Here is a 22,594-nt window from a genome sequence, read left to right as displayed (position 1 = left end):
TTTTCACTTTCCCATCCGATTTTTCTAGCATCCAACCATTGACTGTTATTGTAATTATTCCTTTTTCTGCTAGATAAAGAGCCATCTATTATCATAAATCTCTTCCCCATATAGGTACTTGCAGTTTGTGATCAAGTCACTTCTTAACCTTCTCTTGGACAAACTGAATTGATTGAGCTGCTTTAGTCTCTTAACTATCAGATATTTTCCAGACCATTATAATTTTTCAGCATCCTTTTTGAAATATGGAAACCAGAACTGCACATGGTATTATAGTACTAGTCTCACTAATGTGGTCAGGATCAAAGTGATTTGAAGGAGGGCCGGGTTTACTTATTATCCATGGGTTGGAGTATAAATTAAGGATTTAATACTCCCCTCGATTCATGCCTAATCTCCCACAGATATGCGTGAAAAGTTTGCCATCGCAACACTTCTATTTATTATTTATTTGTTCAATCCCTTATTGTGAGTGCCACTGATGCAAACCGTCTCCCGCCTTTAGGCTGCCACTTCTTCTGGCCTTGGTTCTCTTTCCCCTTTTCTGTTTCTCTTCTTTATTTGTGAGGCTCATCTGTTTTTCCCCCCCTCTACATTTTCTTCCCTTCAGCAACACCAATTCCCACGCTTAGTTCCTCTTTTGATCCTAAAATGATCATTAATAATTAAGGTTGACACTGCAGTGGGACATGTCCTTTGACATTTGAATGAGATTGATGGGGAACAGGGAGTTCCTCCCTCTGAATCATTGTTTCAGGCTTTCTGCAGATCCGTTTACACTCAGTTTATGTTTAAAAGATTATCTCTGCAGAGGGCTTGAAAAAGTATTATTTTTTAATGAAAGCTGAAATTTCCACAATCTGAGGTTGGCAAGGCTACATATAAATAAATAATGAGAGCTGGATCCATCCCTAGTCTAGCCTTTTCCCTAAAACATTCATAAATGCTACATATTCCTAAATGATCTGAAAAAAGGGGGTAAACAGTGAGGTGACAGTTTGCACATGATACAAAATTATTCAAGATTAAGTCCAAACCTGACTGCAAAGAGTTACAAAGGAATTTCACAAAACTGGTGACCAGGCAACAAAATGGCAGATGAAATTCAGTGTTGATAAATGCAAAATAATGGACATTGGGAAATATAGTCCCAACTATACGTACAAAATGATGACGTCTAAATTAGATGTTCCCACTCAAGAAAGGGATCTTGGAATCCTTGTGGATAGTTCTCTGAAAATGTCCACTCAATATGCAGCAGCAATCAAAAAAGCTAACTTTAGAAGCTATTAGGAAAGTGATAGATGATAAGATAGAAAATGTCATGCCACTATATAAATCAATGGTATGCCCACATGTTGACTACTGTGTGCAGTTCTGGTTCCCCAATCTCAAAAAAGATGTATTAGAATTGGAAAAAGTACAGAGAGAGGCAAGAAAAACTACTAGGGATTTGGCACAGCTTGCATATGGGAAGGGATTAAAAAATCTGGGACTGGTCAGTTTAGAAAGGAGATGACTGAGGTGGGATATGACAGAGGTCTATAAAATCATGAATGGACAAAATGAAAATAACATAACAAGAACCAAGGGTGAAATTAATAGGCAGCAGGTTTAAAACAAACATAAGAAAGTACTTCTTAACGTAACACCCAGTCAACCTGTGGAATTCATTACCCGGAGATGTTGTGAAGGCCAAAAGTGTAACTGGGTTCGAAAAAGCATTAGATAAGTTCATAGAGGATAGATCCATTAATGGCTGTTAACCAAGATAGTCAGGGATGCAATCCCGTGCTGTGGGTGTCCTTAAACTTCTTACTAGAAGCTGTTACTGGACTACTTGATAAATTGCTATGTTCTGTTCACTCCCTGTGATGCATCTGACACTGGCCACTGAACCGTTGATCTGACCCAGTATGGTCATGTTCATTCTTCCCCCGTTGCCTCACTTTTGCTTTGGGTGATGGATCAAAAGGGCTGAGGTGAGGAAATGTCTTGGTAGGAGGCAATAGTGGAAATTTAAACTGATTCTGTCTCCTTGTGCCTGGAGGAGGATGGGGCAGTTGGAGGAGAATGTGTGGTAGTAAGAGCCTGGCAGGAAGGGGAGATTGCATATCTAAAAAACCCTGGGCCATTTGAAATTGAACTTTGGCCCATCAGTGTTAGCCTGTGTAAATTCCTTGCCATAGGTACAGTCTTGTGTGAGTACAGTGCTAAGCATGTCAACAATACTCAAACATTGTTATGGTCTGATGTAACACAATGTGTTTCAGCCACATTATAACATGCACTTGTTCACTTGTTAGGTAAAGCGTTCTAGAAGTAAAGGTGGATTGGCTGGTCCTGATGGTACAAAGTCAGTGTTTGGTCAAATGTGTGCTAAAATGAGTTCCTTCAGTCCAGACAGTCTTCTTCTACCTCATCGTGTTTGGAAAGTAAAGTTTGTTGGTAAGAATAACTTTATCAACCCTACTTCCCCCATTACCATATTATTTTATTCCTTTTGGGGGATGGGAGGTGGTATTACAGCAGAGCATGGGGAAAAAAGAAAATGCTTAGTATGTTCAGCAGTGCAAAGGCCATTTTCCAAGAATTTCAGGCCCCATGTTTAGGTTTTGTCAAACTTTGTATCAGTAGAAATGTTTCCATCATCGTACTCTCAAATTCCAAAGATAATGAACTTTAAAAATCAAAGATGCAGATTTCTAACCCAAATGTAACTCTGAAATTGAATCTGGCTCACAATTTGCATTTTACTTTCTTTTAATGGTGAAAAGTAAACTAGATTAGGATGTTGCTAATAAACTTCCAATCTATGGCTATATTGGCATTTTTAGAACTGTATCAAAGTGAACGACTGTTTTAAAATATTCCCTAAGAATCTTATGTTCACTGAATCTTTTATTTTTCCTGCCATCCTCCTGCTTCCTCCTTTTGCCTAGTGGTGACACAGTTATACCTGGTAGCTTTAGGAGAGAACACGGTTTAACCAGGAGTTTAAAAATATCATAATATAAATTAAAATAGGATTAATTGAAACTACTCTTAATCAAGGTCATGTTGATTAAGCAGAGTAATTTGTTTTGTTTCTTTTTATTGTGTTCTTAAATGCTAGCTTTGCAGTCCATAGATGTTTTAAAATGTCTGGCTGTTTATGGTAACGCTTATACAAGGTTGTAAAATAATCATGTCCATCAAGGAGGAAACTACATTACAGAACCAAAATTTAAAATGCATTAAATTATTTTATCAATATAACAATGCAGCTTTTAAATACAATTTTCTATTTATCTATCGCAAAGGAGAAATGTTAATATATTTAATTCAGGACTGCATTTGGAAACGCTCTTGAAGTGATCTGCATGTTTAAACCAACTTTTTGTTTTCACAAGGCGAGTCCGTGGATGACTGTGGTGGAGGTTACAGTGAATCAATAGCAGAAATGTGTGAAGAGCTCCAGAATGGGCTTACCCCTCTCCTCATTGTGACCCCAAATGGAAGAGATGAATCTGGAGCAAATAGAGATTGCTTCCTGTTAAACCCTGCTGCCAAGTCTCTCTTACATATGAACATGTTTCGTTTCCTGGGTAAATTTCTTAGCAGCACTGTAATAACTTTACCAAATATTTGACCGTGGGAAGTGTGTAGAATTTAAAACATAAATTAAGGGGAGGGATAGCTCAGTGGTTTGAGCATTGGCCTGTTAAACCCAGGATTATGAGTTCATTCCTTGAGGAGGCCATATAGGGATCTGGGGCAAAAATCTGTCTGGGGATTGGTCCTCCTTTGAGGAGGGGGTTGGACTAGATGACCTCCTGAGGTCCCTTCCAACCCTGATATTCTATGATTCATATTTTTTACATGTCCAGGTGTGCTGCTGGGCATTGCTATCAGAACTGGCAGCCCGCTAAGCCTCAATCTGGCAGAACCAGTATGGAAACAGCTGGCAGGGATGAACCTAACAATTGCTGATCTGAGTGAAGTAAGTATGCAGTTCTTGATCATAGATCTACAGTCATGTCTGCCTTATGGGGACTGTTCCAGCGCAGCTATGGTGCTGTAGCTATCCCAACATGTACCTGCAGTATAGATGCAGTGTGTACACTGTCATAAGAGATTTTTCCTGAACTACGGTTGCTACATTGACAGAAGCATTTTTCCACCAATCTGGCTGTGTTTACTCTGGGAGTTAAATTGTCAATAGCCTTGTTGCTCAGGGATATGGATTTTTTTACACTCCTGAGTGGTGTAGCTTCATGTCCTTAATTTTAAGTATTGAATAGGTCTGATTTACAGAAAGCGAGAAAGAAGTTAGCATAAGATCTCTGAGACTGACTTTCTGCAGCTGTAGCTTGTTGCATTTTGACTAACCTTTTTAGCTTTGAGACAGTGTAAAGTTCTGTTTTGCCCTTTAAAGTTAGAAATTTAAATCAATTTAAGTCTTATGAAAAGAGTTAAACTAATTGTTTGAATTACAGAACACAGTGAAACCTGTCTTAAGCTGTCACAAAGGGAAATGAGAAACTGGTTGCTTAAAGGGGACTTTCTAGTAAAGATGGATGAAAATTGTACACACAAAATGCTCCTGAATTGTTTGGAGTGGACTTCTAGGACAAGAAGTTGTGTGGTGTAAAGGATGGTCTTTTATGCAGTTTAAGTGTATTGCTACCCTTATAGTAACGGCTAATCTCCACAGGTACACTTCTGTGTATTTCTGCACTTGAGTTTATGCTTCTAGAAGGAGACGAGGCAGGAACTCCACAGCTTTGAACATTTAAAATTTTAGAGATGATTTATGAGGAGCAGTGTGGCCCAGTGGGCAGAACACTGGACTGGACTCAGTTAGGAGACATTTCAGGCTCTGCCAGTGGCCTGCTGGGTGATCTTGGGCTAGTTAAATCACCTTTCTGCATCTGTTTCCCCATCTGTAATATGAGGATAATGATACTGACCTCTTTTGTAAAGCTCCGGTGATACCTAAAGACGAATAGCACTGTATAAGAGCTTGACACTTTTATTAGGATCTTTTGTTACAAGAGCAGTTCCTTTCAAGCTGCAGTCAGCAGAGAAGTTTTGTAAGGGCCATATTATCTCAGCTCACAGCAGTGCTTAACAACTTCACAGCACCTCATTCATACATTTTCCCGGGTTCTTACCTGTCTCGAGTCAGTTTTTTTACTGTTAAAAAAGATGTTTTTTCTTTCATTTACATGCTTTGAAGATGTCTGTAATAGTGTATGAGTATTAGATGTTCTCCATTTGCCTGATTGTTTTTATGTTTTCTGTATGGTTTCAAGGACTTAATTGCAACAGGAGCAGTAGCTCTTGAGTTACCAATCCTTAAAAGGACAGGGCAGGTGGTTAACTGTCTGGCTGGCTCTGTTGGGGAAAGGTTCCAGCATGTAATCCCAGGGGAACTTTCAAGCTGGAAAACTCAAACAAAGAACTTTGGAGCAGATAAAAAAAACCTGAGCCCCTTGAAGGTGTAGTGGGAAAACACACATGCAAGGGGACTGCAGGAGTTGCAGACTGTCCCCCTCACACTGAGGTTGGGATACCTGGCATAAGGCATTCTTGCCTAAATTTTAGGTTAAACAGTTAAACATGTAGACAGTTTGTGTTACCATCCCTTAGCTTTTGTTATGATTTATTCCTGTGGTTCAAATTAAACAATACTTTGTTCTGAAAGGGTTGTTTTGGATCACTGTTTTCATACTGGTCACAGGAAAGTCTTGCAGGTCTCAAACCCAGTCAGGCCTGCTGAGGAATGATGGGTTACACAGGGTACTTTACTTCATGACCCAGTCTAAGAGTGGGAGAACCATAAATCCAGTCTCAGTGGTGATCTGGTTTCTTGGCAGATACTTTTTCCTTTCCCTTTTTGTTGGGGGGGAGGGAGAAACTGGACCACAGAAACTAATGAGGTTTCTTGCAAAGTACCATGCTACATGATTGTTTAAAAAGCCAGTTGGATGACTGGTTTCATGTCAATTATTAATTCTGGGTAGTTGGTGTGACTAGTCCCCCTTGTCCTATCATGAGAAACATTTCTGTGCCATATGAAAAGTACACAGAGGTGAAGAAGGAATACCTTCAGTTTTAGCTCATGGATTTGTTTTTCTTTGAAAGGTTGATAAAGATTTTATTCCTGGGCTTATGTACATTCGAGACAATGAAGCTACTTCTGAAGAATTTGAAGCCATGAGCCTTCCCTTCACAGTGCCAAACGCAAGTGGTCAAGACATTCAGTTGAGTTCCAAATATACCCATATTACACTGGATAACAGAGCTGAATATGTGAGACTGGCAATAAACTACAGGTTTGTTGAATAACTTCACTTGTTAGATTTAAAGAAATTGTGGGAATTAAAGAAGTGTTGCTTTTACGCAATGTCATGCAATGCAGTGCTCTGGCTTTGTGTACGGTATTAGCCAATTCTTCCCCTGTCGTTATCGTATAAATCAATATCCTTTGAGAAGGAAAAAATGGAATCATTAGGTCAGGCATATTGTTGAGAAAATAAGAAGGGATTGTTTCAAGCTGACAGTGGTGCCCAAAACTGTCTCTTGTCGTCTTGGCTTGCCCAGAGGTTGATCCAGCCTCCTCTGGCGTGGGCTTCACAATAGTTGTCCATGTCTGTCATCTCCAGCCTGGCTTGCTGTAATTGTTCTACCTGGGCTTATCCTTAAAGTCCTCTCAGAAGTTCCAGTTAATGCAGGCTGTCATTAGTCTCCTTTTAATGCAGAACAGGACAACAAGAGCCTGCTGCATCTAGACTCCAGTCTTTCATTTGGCTTTCTATTCCGTTTTAGATGCAAAATTGAAACGGCAAGTTTTGCCTCTGGCAGTTGACTTGAGACTTTGAATTGTTTTAAAATGTAATTTTAAAACAGGTTGTCCCTTAGACAATACATCTAAATTCTCAATCAGTTAGGGATAATTTACACTCATTCCTAGATTTGCTTTCTACAACCAACACGCTGTATAATTTTACGTGAGTGATGTTCCTGAATATTTGGATGCTAATATCTAAACTATATTGTTAAATATAATCTTATTTGGTTTATTGCTGATTATGTACTTTATGTATTGTATTACTTTTAAACCAACCTTTGTACTTTGGATAATTTAAGCACTATACCCAGATATACAGACACTCTCTTTTCTTAACCTATGTATTATATCATTTTAACCTTAGCTTTAATAAAATTTTTATTCTCACTTTTCAGTCCTTGCCTAATGCCATCTAACCTTCACATGTGAGGCAGATATACTCCAATTTGGCTGAGATGTGCTTAGGTCAAGATAAGAGTGTGGGTAGGAAAAGTGGCTGGAAAGGTGGTTTTGTGGCCCTGGATTTTGGGGATGGTCTAATTTACCTTGCTTACCCATGGCTGACATAGAACTTTTCTGACAGCCAGAATTTGCCAGGAATAGGAATACCACATTCCTCTATGATTCTCCAGTTTGATTGAGTAAAATCAGCCTGGACTGTTGTCTTCTGCTCCACCTTCATCTTTGTGCTGGTCTGTTCCTCCATATAATTAGATTGTCAACTCTTTGAGGCAGAAATGGTTGTTTCATTGTATACGTACATGGGGCTTTTAGCCAGAGTTTTGCAAAAGTTAGATCCAGTTTGCTGGAAATTGCATGGGATCCTGCACACAAAATAATCATAATTAAAGATATAATTTAATTTCAAAGATATAATTTAACAAATCATAATTTGTTTTTAATATAGTGTAATCCTTTAATATAGGATAACTTGCGCAGCTTCCATATTAGTAGTTAATCTGACAGTAATTACATCCAACTTCACCAAATTGTGAACCTCCTAAATTGGACAAGAGCATAGAAAAAAATCTTTAACAAGAACGGAGAAAGTTTAACTAAGCTTTTTTAATGTGAAGACAGCGTAGTCATTTTACAGCTGGCATTCTCACATACTTTCATACTTCATGTGCAGCTAAAAGGGATTCCAAAAATAGTTAAATTCTTTCCTGCCTAGAAAACATTAAGCAAATTCCAACCTTGTTTTAAAAACTAAGGCCAAAATTTCTACCCCCGAGTGCCTAGTTAGGCTCCTGAATCCATATGTAGACCCATAATAAGTGCGCTAATCTTCAGCAGCACTGAGCAGCCAGAATTTGAAGTTTAATGGAGTTGGAGGTGCTCTCCACTTATTAAAATGAGGCCACTTTTAATTAAATAGCTGTATTTGCATTTAGGAGCCTAACTAGGCATCCCAGGATGTGAAAATGTTGTGGTCCCAAATGCTTATTGATTAGTATAAGTGAGGCAACAAATTGGCTTAATTAAGATATGATTTTTGGACAGTAATTTTAATTCACAATGCAAGCTGCTCAAATGATCATAAGTGTTCACTGAAATTTATTTCCACTGAAATGTCTTTCTGCAGGCTTCATGAATTTGATGAACAAGTTGCAGCAGTTCGGGAAGGGATGGCCCGGGTTGTTCCTGTTCCTCTTCTTTCACTCTTTACGGGATATGAACTGGAAACAATGGTATAGGTTTTCTCATTCGCTACTTCTGCTGGATTGATGATGTAAAATTAGGCCATTTACTCGAGTCTTATTGATCCAACTCTCACGTTTTAGCTTTAGTAAAAACATGCAGTCTAATTATAGTAGATTGCATGTAATTTGTAGGTGAAGGAGAGTAGAAGAAAATATTTATATAGTTGTCCTATCGTACTTTCACAAGGATTACTTTTTATGCAGTTGGGCAGTGTGATGTAATAGATTAAGTGTGGAGCTAAGAACCAGGAACTGCTGAGATCTGACATTTGACTTGGAAAGAAATCATTGAAAGAGCTGTTGAGGGCTAATTCAATTTTGTACAGCACTTCAAAGCTGTAAAGTGTTAAGTTTAGTACTGCAGTAGCATAAAAGGAGGCTAGTCATTGTCCCTAATGCTAAGCCTCACTGTTTGAAGGAGTTAATGGACCATAACTAGCAGATGTTTGGAACGTTCATTTTGTCATTGAAAAAGCTGATTAAACATTTTGATGGAAAGAAGGGAACAAATTGCTGTTCACTGATTTCTAATCAGTTGTTTTTCTTGTCGTCTTGTTTTATTTTCAGGTATGTGGAAGCCCAGATATCCCACTTCACCTTTTGAAGTCTGTAGCAACATATAAGGGAATTGAACCTACTGCCTCCTTGATACAGTGGTTCTGGGAGGTGATGGAATCCTTTTCCAATACAGAACGATCTCTCTTCTTACGATTTGTATGGGGCAGGACAAGGCTACCTAGAACTATTGCAGACTTCAGAGGCAGGGACTTTGTTATTCAGGTAAGGTCAAGAGACCTGCAGGTTGGTAATGAAGGAGTGGTGGCAGACAGGAAAATGTGCTAACTTCACTAAGCTAGTTTAATATCAAGTTTGCTTTAGAGTTTACAGAGCTGTAGAGGATCCAAAATGCATAACTAAGCAACAAACTTTCATTTAAATATTGCCCTTGGTCCAACTCGCTATTTCCTGTGCTGGGCAATTGATTTTTTTTTTTTTTTTAAATACCTTCCTCCAACCCCCCACTCCCTGCCTATTTTGCTTTTTGGTGAGTTTCCTCCGTAGTAGTCACCCCTGATTTTGCTAGTATTCACTTAAGAGACCCATTATCTTATGAGATGTTTCAACTTAATACACTGAAGCTATGTTTTTAGCACCAGAGCATTTTTTATATTTTACCAGTTACATAACGAATAGTTGGATTTTATCTAGCTTGTTTCTTTAGCATATACTATTATTTCTAATAGCCTCATACTATATAGAACAATGTTTTGATTTAGTATGAAGATAATTGACTTAGTAGCTATTATTTTTAAGTGTCTTCTTAACATCAGGGTAAATATGTGGGGGTTTTATTTATTTATTTTTAATCCTAGTCTTATTTTAGTTTGTAATCTCTGTGTTGTTGAACAGTAAAACTAATGGCTTGTGCCTGTTGTCTGACAGGTTTTGGATAAATACAATCCTCCAGACCACTTTCTTCCTGAGTCCTATACATGCTTCTTTCTGCTGAAACTGCCCAGGTATTCTTGTAAGCAGGTACTGGAGGAAAAACTGAAATATGCCATTCATTTCTGCAAGTCCATAGACACTGATGATTATGCCCGGATAGCACTGACAGGAGAGCCAGCTGCTGATGACAGTAGCGATGATTCCGACAATGAAGATGCAGATTCTTTTGCTTCAGACTCTACACAGGATTATTTAACAGGACATTGAAGCAAAGAACATAAGAGACAAATATGTCACAAGCACTGAGGCATGAAACGCCACTCGTGGCATTTGAGCAAAGGAGTACAGAATATGTATAACCAGAGGAATACTAATCTTCTGAACATGGGGAAAGCTTGTTTGTTACTCACTATAGGAATAATGGAGTATAACTTAAGACATCTGCTTAGAATAAATGGCACGGTATATGGGCATTTAACATTTATTTTAAGAGTTGAGAGTGTCCCCCATAAGACTGCACTACATTTAGAAGCTTTGTGTTTACTGAAGTGTTGTAAATGTTTATATACATATGGTAGTGCAGCATCCAGAAAAGCAGTGAAACCTTTAAATTGTGGCAATAGATTTTTTTCATAATAAGTGTTGTGTTCTGTGTAACTTCTTGATTGTATATTTGAAATACTGTGCAGCAGCTGAATAGTATAAATATTTCAATTAACTTTACTAGAAGTTTATTAAAAAACTTTTTGAACATTAAGTTATCAGTATCCCTTGAAATACATCTATAGGTAGTTAAACGAAAAAGGCCATTAGGTTCACCTCTCTCTCTGTTGTATATTTTAGCTTATGCATTATGTATCTCAAATCGATACCTTTCTGTGAAACATCATAAATGAATCTATGCCTGCCATGTATAATGTACAGCAAAATTATAATTCCCTCTAAATAAAAACTCTGTCACAAAAGACTTTAGTAGACTTTTATGGTAGCAATGTAGCGGGTACATAGAGAGTACTGAAAATGGTTCAAATCTTCAAGGCTGTATCTATGCCACGTTCTTTTTTCTGCCGCCAGTATCTTCCACAATTCTGCAAACATGGGCTCCTCTCCTTCTCTTGGTGCAGCTTCCAGAGATGAGACCAAAGCGCTGCAGACTCATGACACGGCACGGCCTGTGGCCCTGTTCTCCCACTGTTGACAGATCTTCTGCCTCTGCAGCAGCAGACAGTGGTGGTTCACTTAGTTCCCATCCCTTTCTTTTGACTTCATTGCTTTGGACATTTTTCAGGCAATTTGAATGTTTTGCTTCATGCTTCTTGTCCATCCTAATCTAGTGTCTGAGCAATGCAGTGGTTGCAACCACCCAAAGCCCCTTCTGCAGTTCCTCCTCACTTGGCTCCCATGCCCCATTGCAGGCATGGCAGAACAACTGCTCAAGCATCAGGCAAAGTCCAGAAAGCTTCTTTGCATATAGAGCACCTTCTCAGGCTCAGCAAAAGGCAAATGATGCCCTGCTTGCTCCTAGTGAGCCAGCTACCCCTAACTCTGCTAGGGCACAGAGTTCTGAGTCACAGGCATGTTAACACCCAAGTAGGCATAACTCCACCACAGAGAAACCAACCAAGAGACAGACCAGAACAGACAGAGACTGTAAGGACAAAGAGGACTTTATCCAGCCTGCCCAGGCGGTAAGTCCTGGGGTAAAACAGGACCACAAAAATAACCATACTGGAATACTGGTCCCCACCACAAGACCTTCCCTAGGGAGAGATGCTGGGCTCCTAAACAGCCCCTGCCTTCCCAGTCTGGATTAGATCCCATCCCCAGGAGAATGGGACTTGGATGAGAGAGAGATACCCAGGGAGGGAGAGCTCTCTCTAGAGGGATTTGGCTCTGTGTAAAACAAGTCCCAAGAGATCACATTCTGACCATGCTCAGGCAGCCACACCTGCAAAGTCAGAAAAGCCCAGAAAGTACAAAATATCCAGAAGGCACATCCACAGGGAGGCTTCCCTATGCCTTCCAGAGCCTCTGGGTCTCACGATCAATGCCAACTTGCTCTAGACTGGGGAGTACACTTGAGACTCAGAATGATGCAAAGTACCTCAAGCACTGAGGAGAGGAAACAGTACAAATCTCCTGGAGCTCAGAGCCATCAAACTGGCTTGCAGGAGATTCTAGAGCTGCCAATAGGGCAATCGTGTCCTGGGCCAATCAGACAATATAATCACAATTGCATACATAAACAACCAAGGAGGAACAAGGAGCATAGCTCTAAGTGCAGAAGTGATGGAGATAATAGAATGGGCAGAAAAGATCCTCCCTTCCCGAAAGGTGTTACAAATAGAAAGGGAGCTGAATCAGAAAGCAGACTTGCTTAGCAGATGCACAGTCAACTCAGAATGATGCCCGAACCAGGAAGTATTCTTCCATCTTATCAGACATTCCATTTTCCCTTGGTTAATCAGTTTGCACGTTGCAAAAACACCAAATAGCTGAAATACTTCACTAGGGAAGCAGATTCCAAGTGCAACAGGGTGCCAGTTCCCATGGACAGGCAGCCGCAAGGCCTGTTAACGTGCATTCCCTCACTTCCATCAAAAGCAATGTAAAAGATAAGGTGGGAACAAGCAAAGTTGATTGTGATAACTCTGTATCGGCAAAGGAGGCCATGGTTCTACCGTCTGGTAGAGCTGAAACTGAATTCACCATTACAGCTGCCACTCACCAGCTTTCCAAAGCACTTTTCTCCACCCAGATCATCTTCAGTTGAGAAACCTGGTTATTGAAAGCCTGTCTTCTGAAGTGGTCAGGATTTTGCTAGTGTTGAGGATAGTATCCAGGATAAAAGCCTGTTCCATCTGGACCAAGTTTAGCCTTTGGTGCCAGGAGACCAATGCTAGTCCAAGAGATTCTGGAACTGGATCTACCTTTGACTTTTTCTAAGAAAATATGGATTAAGATTTTCAGCCCCATACCATAGGACACCAGGTATCAGCCATTGGAAGAGTTCTGTCTTGATTTTTGGGCTTTTTGGAACAGAATCTCCAGGTAGCCAGATTTCTCAGAGCAGTCAGGCTGGTCAGACCAGTCTTCCCTTGTTGGGACATAATGCGGGTGACGAAGGCCCTAACCATTCACCCTTTTGAGCCTCTCTATATCAGCCTTGTATGTCTCCATCAAAACCTGTTTTCTGGTTGCCATCATATCTGCTAATCGAGTTTCAGAGCTATCTGTATAGGAACCCTACTATATGTTCCATGAAGACAAGGTGGTACTGAGAACTCCAGAGTCTTTTTTCCCCCGGGTTCTTTTTCCCATCTCTTGGAAGAGATTATGCTTCCTTCCCCCTAAAACCGCAGCACCCGACTTAGAAGCTGTGGCACGCATTAGATGTTAGAAGAGCACTGAAAAATCTATCTCACACTCACAGAATCCATGCGGAGGTCAGGCGCTCTGGGTGTCTCCTTTCACTCAGAATGTTAAGGGCTCAGAGTCTCGAGACTAGAGGGTCAGACTATGTGGTGTTGATGCTTACTCAGTGTCAGGCACTCCTCTTCCAGAAGAAATCAGGGCACAGTTCATGAGATCCATGGCCACCCTGGGGGTCAAATGAGCATGTGCCACCACTGTAGAGATACACGGAGCACACACGTTGTAATGGGTTAACACCTTTATCAAACTCTATGAAGTGGATTTTCTGTCTTCCACAGAAGCCGTTTCCAGCAGGAACATGCTCCAGGTGGTGGTCCTGTAATGGCCTTGCCTTTTGGACAATCCTCATGCGGTGTGGACTCTGTCTCTCTCTTTCAGTTTGCCTTTTCTTGTTCCTTATTATTCCTTTCATTGCTCACTACTTCCATCAGCAGCTGAATTGTAGGAGACGGGGCTACAGAATGGGAAATTTCTTACTTTGATAATTTTCTTTCCGATAATAGCATCACCCACAATTTGACTCACCCAAGACCAAGATGGCTTTCTGTCAAGTCATATTTTATTTAGTGTATTTACTCTGCAGGGAGTTGACCTGGCTTATGTGGTTAATGAGTGGACATTAATGTTAGTTATACATTTTCTGATTTTTCACCTAGCTTTGGAATGACTTACTTGTTGGCAAGTGGGAGAAGAAGGCACGGTCTGCACAAGCTACTGCAGCTTTGAACCATCTCCAGAAGCTGCAGCTAGAAGAGAGGGCCCATGCATAGAGGAATTGTGGGAGATGCTGTTAGCAGAAAAGAAATTACCAGGTAAGAAATTTTCTGTTCTGTAAATTGTAAATGCTGGTGCAGCTCCACCTATGGTAGCAATGGTGGGTATGTTTGTATAGGCAGGGCTTTAGGCTGCCACCAGGGTGTTAAAAACTGTCCATATAAATTTGTTTCAGAGCAAGTCTACACACCATGGTGGTAAAATACCAATGATAATCAACACCTTGTTTATGCAGTTACTCCCACCATTGTCATTGCTGGTAGAGGTTCAATCCATGTTAGCAATGGAGGGAAAACTCTAGTATAGACAAGGCTTAAAGCACCAGCCAGTTCCAAGTCCCTTAAGACAAGTAGAAGAATAAGATGAAGACACTCAGGTCTTGTCTATATGTACAGCAGTGCAGATAAAGCGCTTTAGTGAAAATGCTACTAAGCCAATGGGAGAGCTTCTCTTGTTGGTGTAGTTAATCCACCTCTACAAGAGGCAGTAGATCTGTCCAGAGGTTAGTGCTGTCTACACTGGGGGATAGGTTGTTATAACTACATCACTCAGGAGTGTGGCTTTTTCATACCCCTGAGTGACATAGTTATACCAATGTAAGTTCTTCTTCGAGTGATTGCTCACATCCATTCCAGTTAGGTGTGCGCGCTGTGCGTGCACATTCGTCGGAAACTTTTTACCCTAGCAACTCCAGTGGGCTGGCAGGTCGCCCCCTAGAGTGGCGCCGCCATGGCACCTGATATATACCCCGGCCGGCCCACCCACTCCTCAGTTCCTTCTTACCGCCGTGTCGGTCGTTGGAACTGTGGAGCGCGGCATAGCTGTCCTCCACGTCCCTAGCTCTCCTTGTTCTACGGTTGATAGTTAGTAGTTAAGTGTAGTTAGTTATATATAGTTAATAGTGTAAATAGTATTGTAGATATTTGTTAGCTGGTTTGGGCCGTAGCCCTCCCCGGCTCCCGGCACCAGGCTCATGCCTGGTTCGCCGGGCTTCAAGCAATGTGCGGCCTGTAAGAAGCCGGTGCTGACCAGCGACCCTCACGACGCGTGTCTAAAGTGCCTGGGGGAATCGCACAGGTCGGACAAGTGCCGCATTTGCAAGGCTTTTAAGCCTAGAACAAAGAAGGAGAGAGACCAGAGACTTAGGACACTCCTCATGGAAGCGGCACTCGACCCGGCAGCTTCGCAGGCCGTCATCTCGACACCGGCACCGGATCGCGCCGGCACCGGAAAGACTCCCCGGCACCGACCTTCCCCGGCACCGGGTGCAGAAGCAAGACCCTCGAAGTCTGCAACTCCATCCAGGCAGACTCGAGTGGAGCGCCCGGCACTGACATCTGCTGCGGCGCTACCGGCACCGTCGACTCCGGGCCCGGAGGGTCCGTCGAGTCCGGTTCCGCCGAGCTCCCCCATAAGATCTGGGGTTGAGCTATTGGTCCCATCGACGCCAGAGACCTTCGCCTCGGCACGGAACCTCATTGCCCTGACTGAGTCAACTCAGCCTCCACCCCCGGTACCTCCGGTGCGGGTAGCATCCAGGGGCAAACCTATGATGTCAGCGCCGTCTCGGGACTCACGCTCGCTGTCGGGGTCCCGACACCATGGTCGCTCAAGATCCCGCCGCCGCTCGCAGTCCCGGCACCACTCCCCTCAGCGGTACCGGTCGTACTCGCGGCACCGATCGGCCTCCAGACGGTCACGGTCTGGTTCCAGCCGCCAATACCGGCACCGGGACTCTAGGAGCCAGTCCCGCCGTCGATCAGCACGCCGGTCGACCTCCCGGCACCGAGCTGGTGGCAGGTCCCGGTCGACCTCCCGACACCGCGTCGGTGGCAGGTCCCGGTCCCGATCCCGGCACCGAGGCAGCGGCCGGTACCGGTCCCGATCCCGGCACCGAGTCCATGACAGACCCCGGTCCCGATCCCCGGCACCGAGAACATCTTCGGCGCCAGGACGCGGAGACTCTTACCAGCCGCGGTCGGCCCCTCCATGGCCTTCCAGACAGCCGTCGGTGTCATCGCAGGCGGACAGTGCTGGGCACTGACAGACAAGCGGCGCTTTTTCAAGACCCTCCGCAACAGGACCAGGGTCCGCAACAGTGGGGGTTCTGGACACCCTGGGCGTACCATCAAGCCCAGGGCCCCCAACAGCTTCCTCCTAGGCCTGCAACGGCAGAGCACAGGGCACCGGAGGCGACGTTGTCTCGCCCCCCTCCCTCCCTGGACGGGGAGGACGGGTCAAAGCGACAGGACCCTGATCTCCCTCCTGAGCTAGAGGCGAGGGCTGAGGCGGACTCCCCGCTGGACACACTCTTGCCAGGGGTCTCATCGTCTTCTCCCGATGAGGCGGTGGCTGGCACTTCCTCTAATAGCCCTCCTCCGCTGGATCTCAGGGCACATCAGGACCTCCTCAGGCGCGTAGCACAGAATCTGAGCCTGCAAGCTGAGGAGGTCTCTGAGATCGAGGACCCCGTCGTCAGCATCCTCTCCTCCGATGCTCCCACCAGGGTCGTCCTCCCCTTTATTCGGACGATCCAGGCCAACGCCAATACGATCTGGCAATCTCCGGCCTCCATCCCCCCTATACTGCACGGGGCGTCGAAAGGAAGTACATGGCCCCCTCCAAGGGCTATGAGTACCTCCATATTCACCCGACACCATGTTCCCTGGTGGTACAGTCGGTGAACGAGAGGGAGCGTCACGGACAGGAAGCCCCCCCCCCAAATCCAAGGAGGCCAGGCGTATGGACCTCCTCGGCCGCAAGGTTTATTCGGCTGGGGCCCTTCAGCTCAGGGTTTCCAATCAGCAAGCCCTTCTTAGCCGCTACGCATTTAACTCGCGGGTGGCAGCGGATAAGTTCAAAGAGCTGCTGCCACAAGAGGCGCGTCAAGAATTTGCGGCGATTCTTGACGAGGGCAAGAAGGTTGCACGAACCTCGTTGCAGGCCTCCTTGGACGCTGCAGACTCGGCTGCCCGTACCCTCGCCTCGGGGGTGACGATGCGCCGCATCTCCTGGCTTCAGGTTTCTGGCCTTCCTCCGGAGCTCCAATACACCATCCAGGACCTCCCGTTCGAAGGCCAGGGCCTGTTCTCGGAGAAGACAGACCCCAGACTGAAAAGTCTTAAGGACAATCGGGTCATTATGCGCTCCTTGGTATGCACACGCCTGGGACGCAATGCAGACCCTTCCGACCGCAGCAACAGCAGCAGCATCGGCCATACCCCCAGTTCCGCCAGCGGCAGGACCTTAATAGGCGCTGCGGCAGAAATGGCAGGCACAGGCCGTCGGGCAATCAAGGGGGGCAAAACCAAAGCTCCTCTAAAGCCCCACCTGGACCCAAACCTTCGTTTTGAAGGTGCGCCTGAGAGCGTAATACCAGTATCCCCCATGGATCCTTCCCCCCCCGTTTTCCAACCACCTTTCGTTTTTCCTCCAGGCGTGGTCCCGGATAACATCCGACCGCTGGGTCTTACGCACGGTGCAGACGGGATACCGTCTGCAGTTTGTATCATTTCCTCCTTCCCACCCCCCATCCTCGTCCCTCTTCAGGGACCCTTCTCACGAGCAATTCCTCCGCCAGGAGGTACAGACGCTCCTCAACAAAGGAGCTATAGAGGCGGTTCCGGAGAACGAGAAGGGCAAGGGGTTTTATTCCTGCTACTTTCTGATCCCCAAGGCCAAGGGAGGCCTCAGGCCTATCCTCGACCTGCGAGAGCTCAACAAATATCTAGTGAAGTTGAAGTTCCGCATGGTATCCCTGGGGACCATTATCCCATCCCTGGATCCTGGAGACTGGTATGCCGCCCTCGACATGCAGGATGCTTATTTTCATATTGCCATATGGCCACACCACAGATGTTTCCTTCGGTTCGTGGTCGGCCGCCTTCACTACCAATTTGCGGTCCTCCCATTTGGCCTTTCTGCGGCTCCGAGGGTATTCACAAAATGCATGGCCGTCGTTGTGGTACATCTTTGGCGCAGTCACATTCACGTGTTCCCTTACCTCGACGATTGGTTAATTCGGGGCATGTGGAGCTGCAGGTCTGCAGCCACGTCCGCAGGATCACCGGCCTGTTTGCTACCTTGGGCCTCATGATCAACGTGGACAAGTCCACCCTGCTCCCCTCGCAGAGAGTGGAGTTCATTGGGGCCGTCCTGGACTCCACCATAGCCAGGACCCTTCTGCCGTTGCCGAGGTTCCAGTCGTTGTCGGCGATCGTTCAGCGCTTGCTGGCAGCCCCCTTGACATCGATACGGACATGTCTAACCCTGTTAGGCCATATGGCAGCCTGCACATTTGTGACCGGGTATGCACGGCTCCGCATGAGGCCCCTCCAGTCTTGGCTCATTGGACATTACCGGCCGGCAAGGCAGTCACTAGACATGTTGATCACAATCCCCCAGGGGGTGTTGGATTCTCTCAGTTGGTGGCTAGACCAGTCCGTCGTGTGTGCGGGGCTCCCATTCCACCCACCCCAGCCCTCGGTGTCCCTAACGACGGATGCCTCAGATCTCGGCTGGGGGGCCCACCTGGGAACCCTGAGGACACAGGGCCTGTGGTCTCCACAGGAGGTGGAGCTACACATCAACATGCGGGAGTTGAGAGCGGTCCGCCTTGCTTGTCAAACGTTCTGTCACCAGCTTCGGGTCGTTGTGTCGCGGTATTTACCGACAACACGACGACCATGTACTATATCAACAAGCAGGGTGGCACCAGATCCTCTCCCCTATGTCACGAGGCGATGCGACTCTGGGACTTTTGTATAGCCCACTCCATTCACCTCACGGCTTCCTTCCTTCCCGGAGTACAGAACACGCTGGCGGACCGCCTGAGCAGATCCTTCCTCGCGCACGAATGGTCCCTCCGCCCGGATGTCGCCCTCTCGATTTTCCAGAGGTGGGGTTGTCCCTGCGTGGACCTCTTCGTGTCCAGGGGGAATAGGAAATGCCAGGCGTTCTGCTCCTTTCAGGGCCGGGAACCCGGGTCTATAGCGGACGCCTTCCTTATTCTGTGGACGACCCACTTGTTCTACGCGTTCCCCCCGTTCCCGCTGGTCCACAGGGTCCTTCTGAAGGTGCGCAGGGACAGGGCCCGCGTGATCATGGTAGCCCCGGCGTGGCCCAGGCAACATTGGTACCCCATGTTGCTGGACCTGGCCATAGCCGACCCAGTTCCCCTGTCCCTTCACCCGGACCTGATCACCCAGGACCACGGGACTCTCTGTCACCCGGACCTCCAGTCGCTGCACCTAGCAGCGTGGCTCCTGCATGGCTGACCAGTTCTGAGTTGCGCTGCTACCCCGGTACGTGAGGTACTCTTGGGCAGCAGGAAGCCTTCCACTAGAGCGACGTACTCGGCCAAGTGGAAGCGTTTCTCTTGTTGGTGCGTGGAGAAGGGTCTCCTCCCGAGGGAAGTTTCGGTGGCCAATATTTTGGACTATATTTGGTCCCTTAAGCAACAGGCCTGGCGATATCGTCCCTGCGGGTCCACCTGGCGGCTATCTCCCCTTTCACCCGGGTGGGGATGACCGCTCCGTTTTCTCTCACCCGACGGTGACTAGATTCCTTAAGGGGCTGGAACGTCTATACCCTAACGTCCGACCCCCTGCCCCTACCTGGGATCTTAACCTGGTGTTGTCTTGGCTCATGGGGCCCCCCTTTGAGCCGTTAGCTACTTGCTCCCTGCTCTATCTTGGAAGACTGCCTTTTTAGTAGCTATTACCTCACTAGACGGGTGTCGGAACTCCGGGCGCTCACGGTAGATCCCCCGTATACAGTCTTCCATAAAGATAAGGTGCAGCTGAGACCGCACCCTGCCTTTCTCCCCAAGGTGGTCTCAGCCTTCCACGTCAACCAGGAGATCTTCCTCCCAGTTTTTTTCCCGAAACCTCATTCTTCAGGCAGGGAGCAACAACTCCACTCGCTTGATGTCCGTCGGGCTCTCGCGTTTTATGTGGAGAGGACCAAACCGTTCCGCAAATCCCCCCAGCTTTTCGTGGCAGTAGCGGACCGCATTAAGGGGCTTCCCATTTCCTCGCAGAGGTTATCCTCGTGGGTAACGTCCTGTATCAGGACCTGCTATGACTTGGCTCACGTTCCTACGGGCCGTGTGACTGCGCACTCCACCAGGGCGCAGGCGTCGTCGCTGGCTTTCCTCGCCCGTGTGCCCATCCAGGAAATCTGTCGGGCAGCGACCTGGTCATCAGTCCACACCTTTGCTTCCCACTACGCCCTGGTCCAGCAGTCCAGAGGACGCGGCCTTCGGATCTGCAGTGCTCCATGCCGCTACTTCTCACTCCGACCCCACCGCCTAGGTATGGCTTGGCATTCACCTAACTGGAATAGATGTGAGCAATCACTCGAAGAAGAAAAGATGGTTACTCACCTTTGTAACTGTTGTTCTTCGAGATGTGTTGCTCACATCCATTCCACACCCGCCCTCCTTCCCCACTGTCGGAGTAGCTGGCAAGAAGGAACTGAGGAGCGAGTGGGCCGGCAGGGGTATATATCAGGTGCCATGGCGGCGCCACTCTAGGGGCGACCTGCCGGCCCACTGGAGTTGCTAGGGTAAAAGTTTCCGACGAACGTGCACGCGCGGCGCACACACCTAACTGGAATGGATGTGAGCAACACATCTCGAAGAACAACAGTTACAAAGGTGAGTAACCGTCTTTTAGCAGTGTAGACCTGTCTTGCATAGCACCTTATGCCTGAGGAATTTAGAGCACTTTGCACAAACATTAAGACTCTGAAATGTTTTGTGGCTGGGGAGATCTCTGTACACCACTGAAATCAATATGGCTCCGTGCAGGTACAGCCATTCTCCAGCAAACAGTGAATTGCAGGATGTGGTCTTATGTCTCTGAAGTAGGAATGTAGATCAGCTACAGCTATAGTAAAATAGCAACAATATTTTCTAAAACAACCAGTTAAGGGTAAACTTAGATCAAGATTAAATCAAATATTTTATTACCAGGATTCTATCTTGAAGGTAACTGGATGAAAATAACTGCGTTTTGGTTTGCTGGAAGTTTTGGGGGGAAAAATGGTTTGTGTCAAAATGAAATGAGCAATTCCAAAATTTTCAATGAATTGGTAAAGTCCATTTCAGGTCAAATGAAATGTTTGACCTAAACATTTTATTTCCAGGTAGTTTTAAAGGGCTAGATGCAGGAGAAGGGAGGTGGAGATGGTGCCCTCTTTTAGCTTTTAGCCTAGTATTTAGAGCAGTCACCCAGGATATGGGAGACCCAGGTTCAGTTCCTTCTTCTGCCTGCTGTGGAGCAGGGAATTGATCCTGGGTCTCCCATCTCTGAGGATGAGTGCCCCAGCCATCAGGTTATAGAGTCATTCTCTGTCTTTTTGGCCTGATGATTAATCATGTATCCTGGTGAGTGCCCTAAACAGTGGGCTAAAAGTTATAAGCATGGGGGTGCACCTCTGGTTTTGTGAATGGCACCCACTTCATTTTTTTGGCCAAAAAAAATGTTCAAGCTTCAAAAAGGATCTGGCTAATTCTTTTTAAATTTGCATATAGATTCAGGTCAACCAAACTTTATTTTTTTATTTATTTTTGAGGGTTGTAGTGAATAAACTATTTGTCCAAAAAACTTGCCTGGTGCTAATATTGAGTGGATAGATATTATTGTTTACTTTATAACTAGAATCCAAAATACGCTTTTTTACCTTTACATTAACTGCTCTTTGTTGATACCCTTATTTGGCTCTTATTTCAACTCCCACTCTTCTCTGAGCCGCTTTTATGGCCATCAAATTATTTTTTCTGAAACTTAGACTTTCAGTTATTTCTAGAGCTGGTTGAAAATTTTTGCACTTTCTGTTGAAATTTCAAAAGGTTTTGAAACTTTTGACTAACTACAGTGATGTCTGACACCCTTCAGAATGATATACAAAATATCCGCTTATTATAATTAGGAAGTCAAATTTCACTCAATTCTTTCATAAACTAGTATCTTGCTTGTAAATACAAAACCCCCCTAATTATGAGTCCCAGATATTAAAGTATGCATTCCTAAATATACAAGGACCTCTGTGTGTCATAGGAAGTGATGCTATTGCTGAAGTAGAGGAAGGATTCCATTTTCTTCTCTCCAAATTGTAGATGTACTAGTAATTTTTCCCCCAGAAAATTCCCCTTTGAGCTGACATTTTTTTGCTTGAAATTCTCAGTTCAAAGAAACATATTTTTGAAAGTTTGACAAAAATGTGTTCACCTGTTCTTGACTGAAGTAGTGGCTAGAATAACTTTGTGAAAAAATTTTGGGCAGATTTGGGGGCCCTTGAACTGTTCCTTTCAGCTTCTAAGCATTTGAAAACCATATACTGTGTAAACACAAAAAGAACAGGAGTACTTGTGGCACCTTAGAGACTAACAAAT

General features: G+C 45.1%; 1 protein-coding gene across 1 annotated transcript in view; it reads left to right on the top strand.

Annotated features, from left to right (window-relative positions):
• Nucleotides 1-10,260, top strand: part of HERC2 (HECT and RLD domain containing E3 ubiquitin protein ligase 2) — a 199,988-nt gene extending 189,728 nt beyond the window's left edge. Inside the window, 7 exon segments of the mRNA XM_030571144.1 lie at nucleotides 2,307-2,448; nucleotides 3,393-3,587; nucleotides 3,870-3,982; nucleotides 6,130-6,320; nucleotides 8,421-8,526; nucleotides 9,106-9,318; nucleotides 9,982-10,260. Of these exon segments, the coding sequence (XP_030427004.1) occupies nucleotides 2,307-2,448; nucleotides 3,393-3,587; nucleotides 3,870-3,982; nucleotides 6,130-6,320; nucleotides 8,421-8,526; nucleotides 9,106-9,318; nucleotides 9,982-10,254 (1,233 nt within the window). The 3' untranslated portion in view covers nucleotides 10,255-10,260.
• Nucleotides 10,261-22,594: the final 12,334 nt, after the last annotated feature.

This window comes from Gopherus evgoodei, chromosome 1 (assembly GCF_007399415.2).
Source record: "Gopherus evgoodei ecotype Sinaloan lineage chromosome 1, rGopEvg1_v1.p, whole genome shotgun sequence".
Taxonomy (NCBI): domain Eukaryota; kingdom Metazoa; phylum Chordata; order Testudines; family Testudinidae; genus Gopherus; species Gopherus evgoodei.
This window is presented reverse-complemented; position numbering and strand designations above follow the sequence as displayed.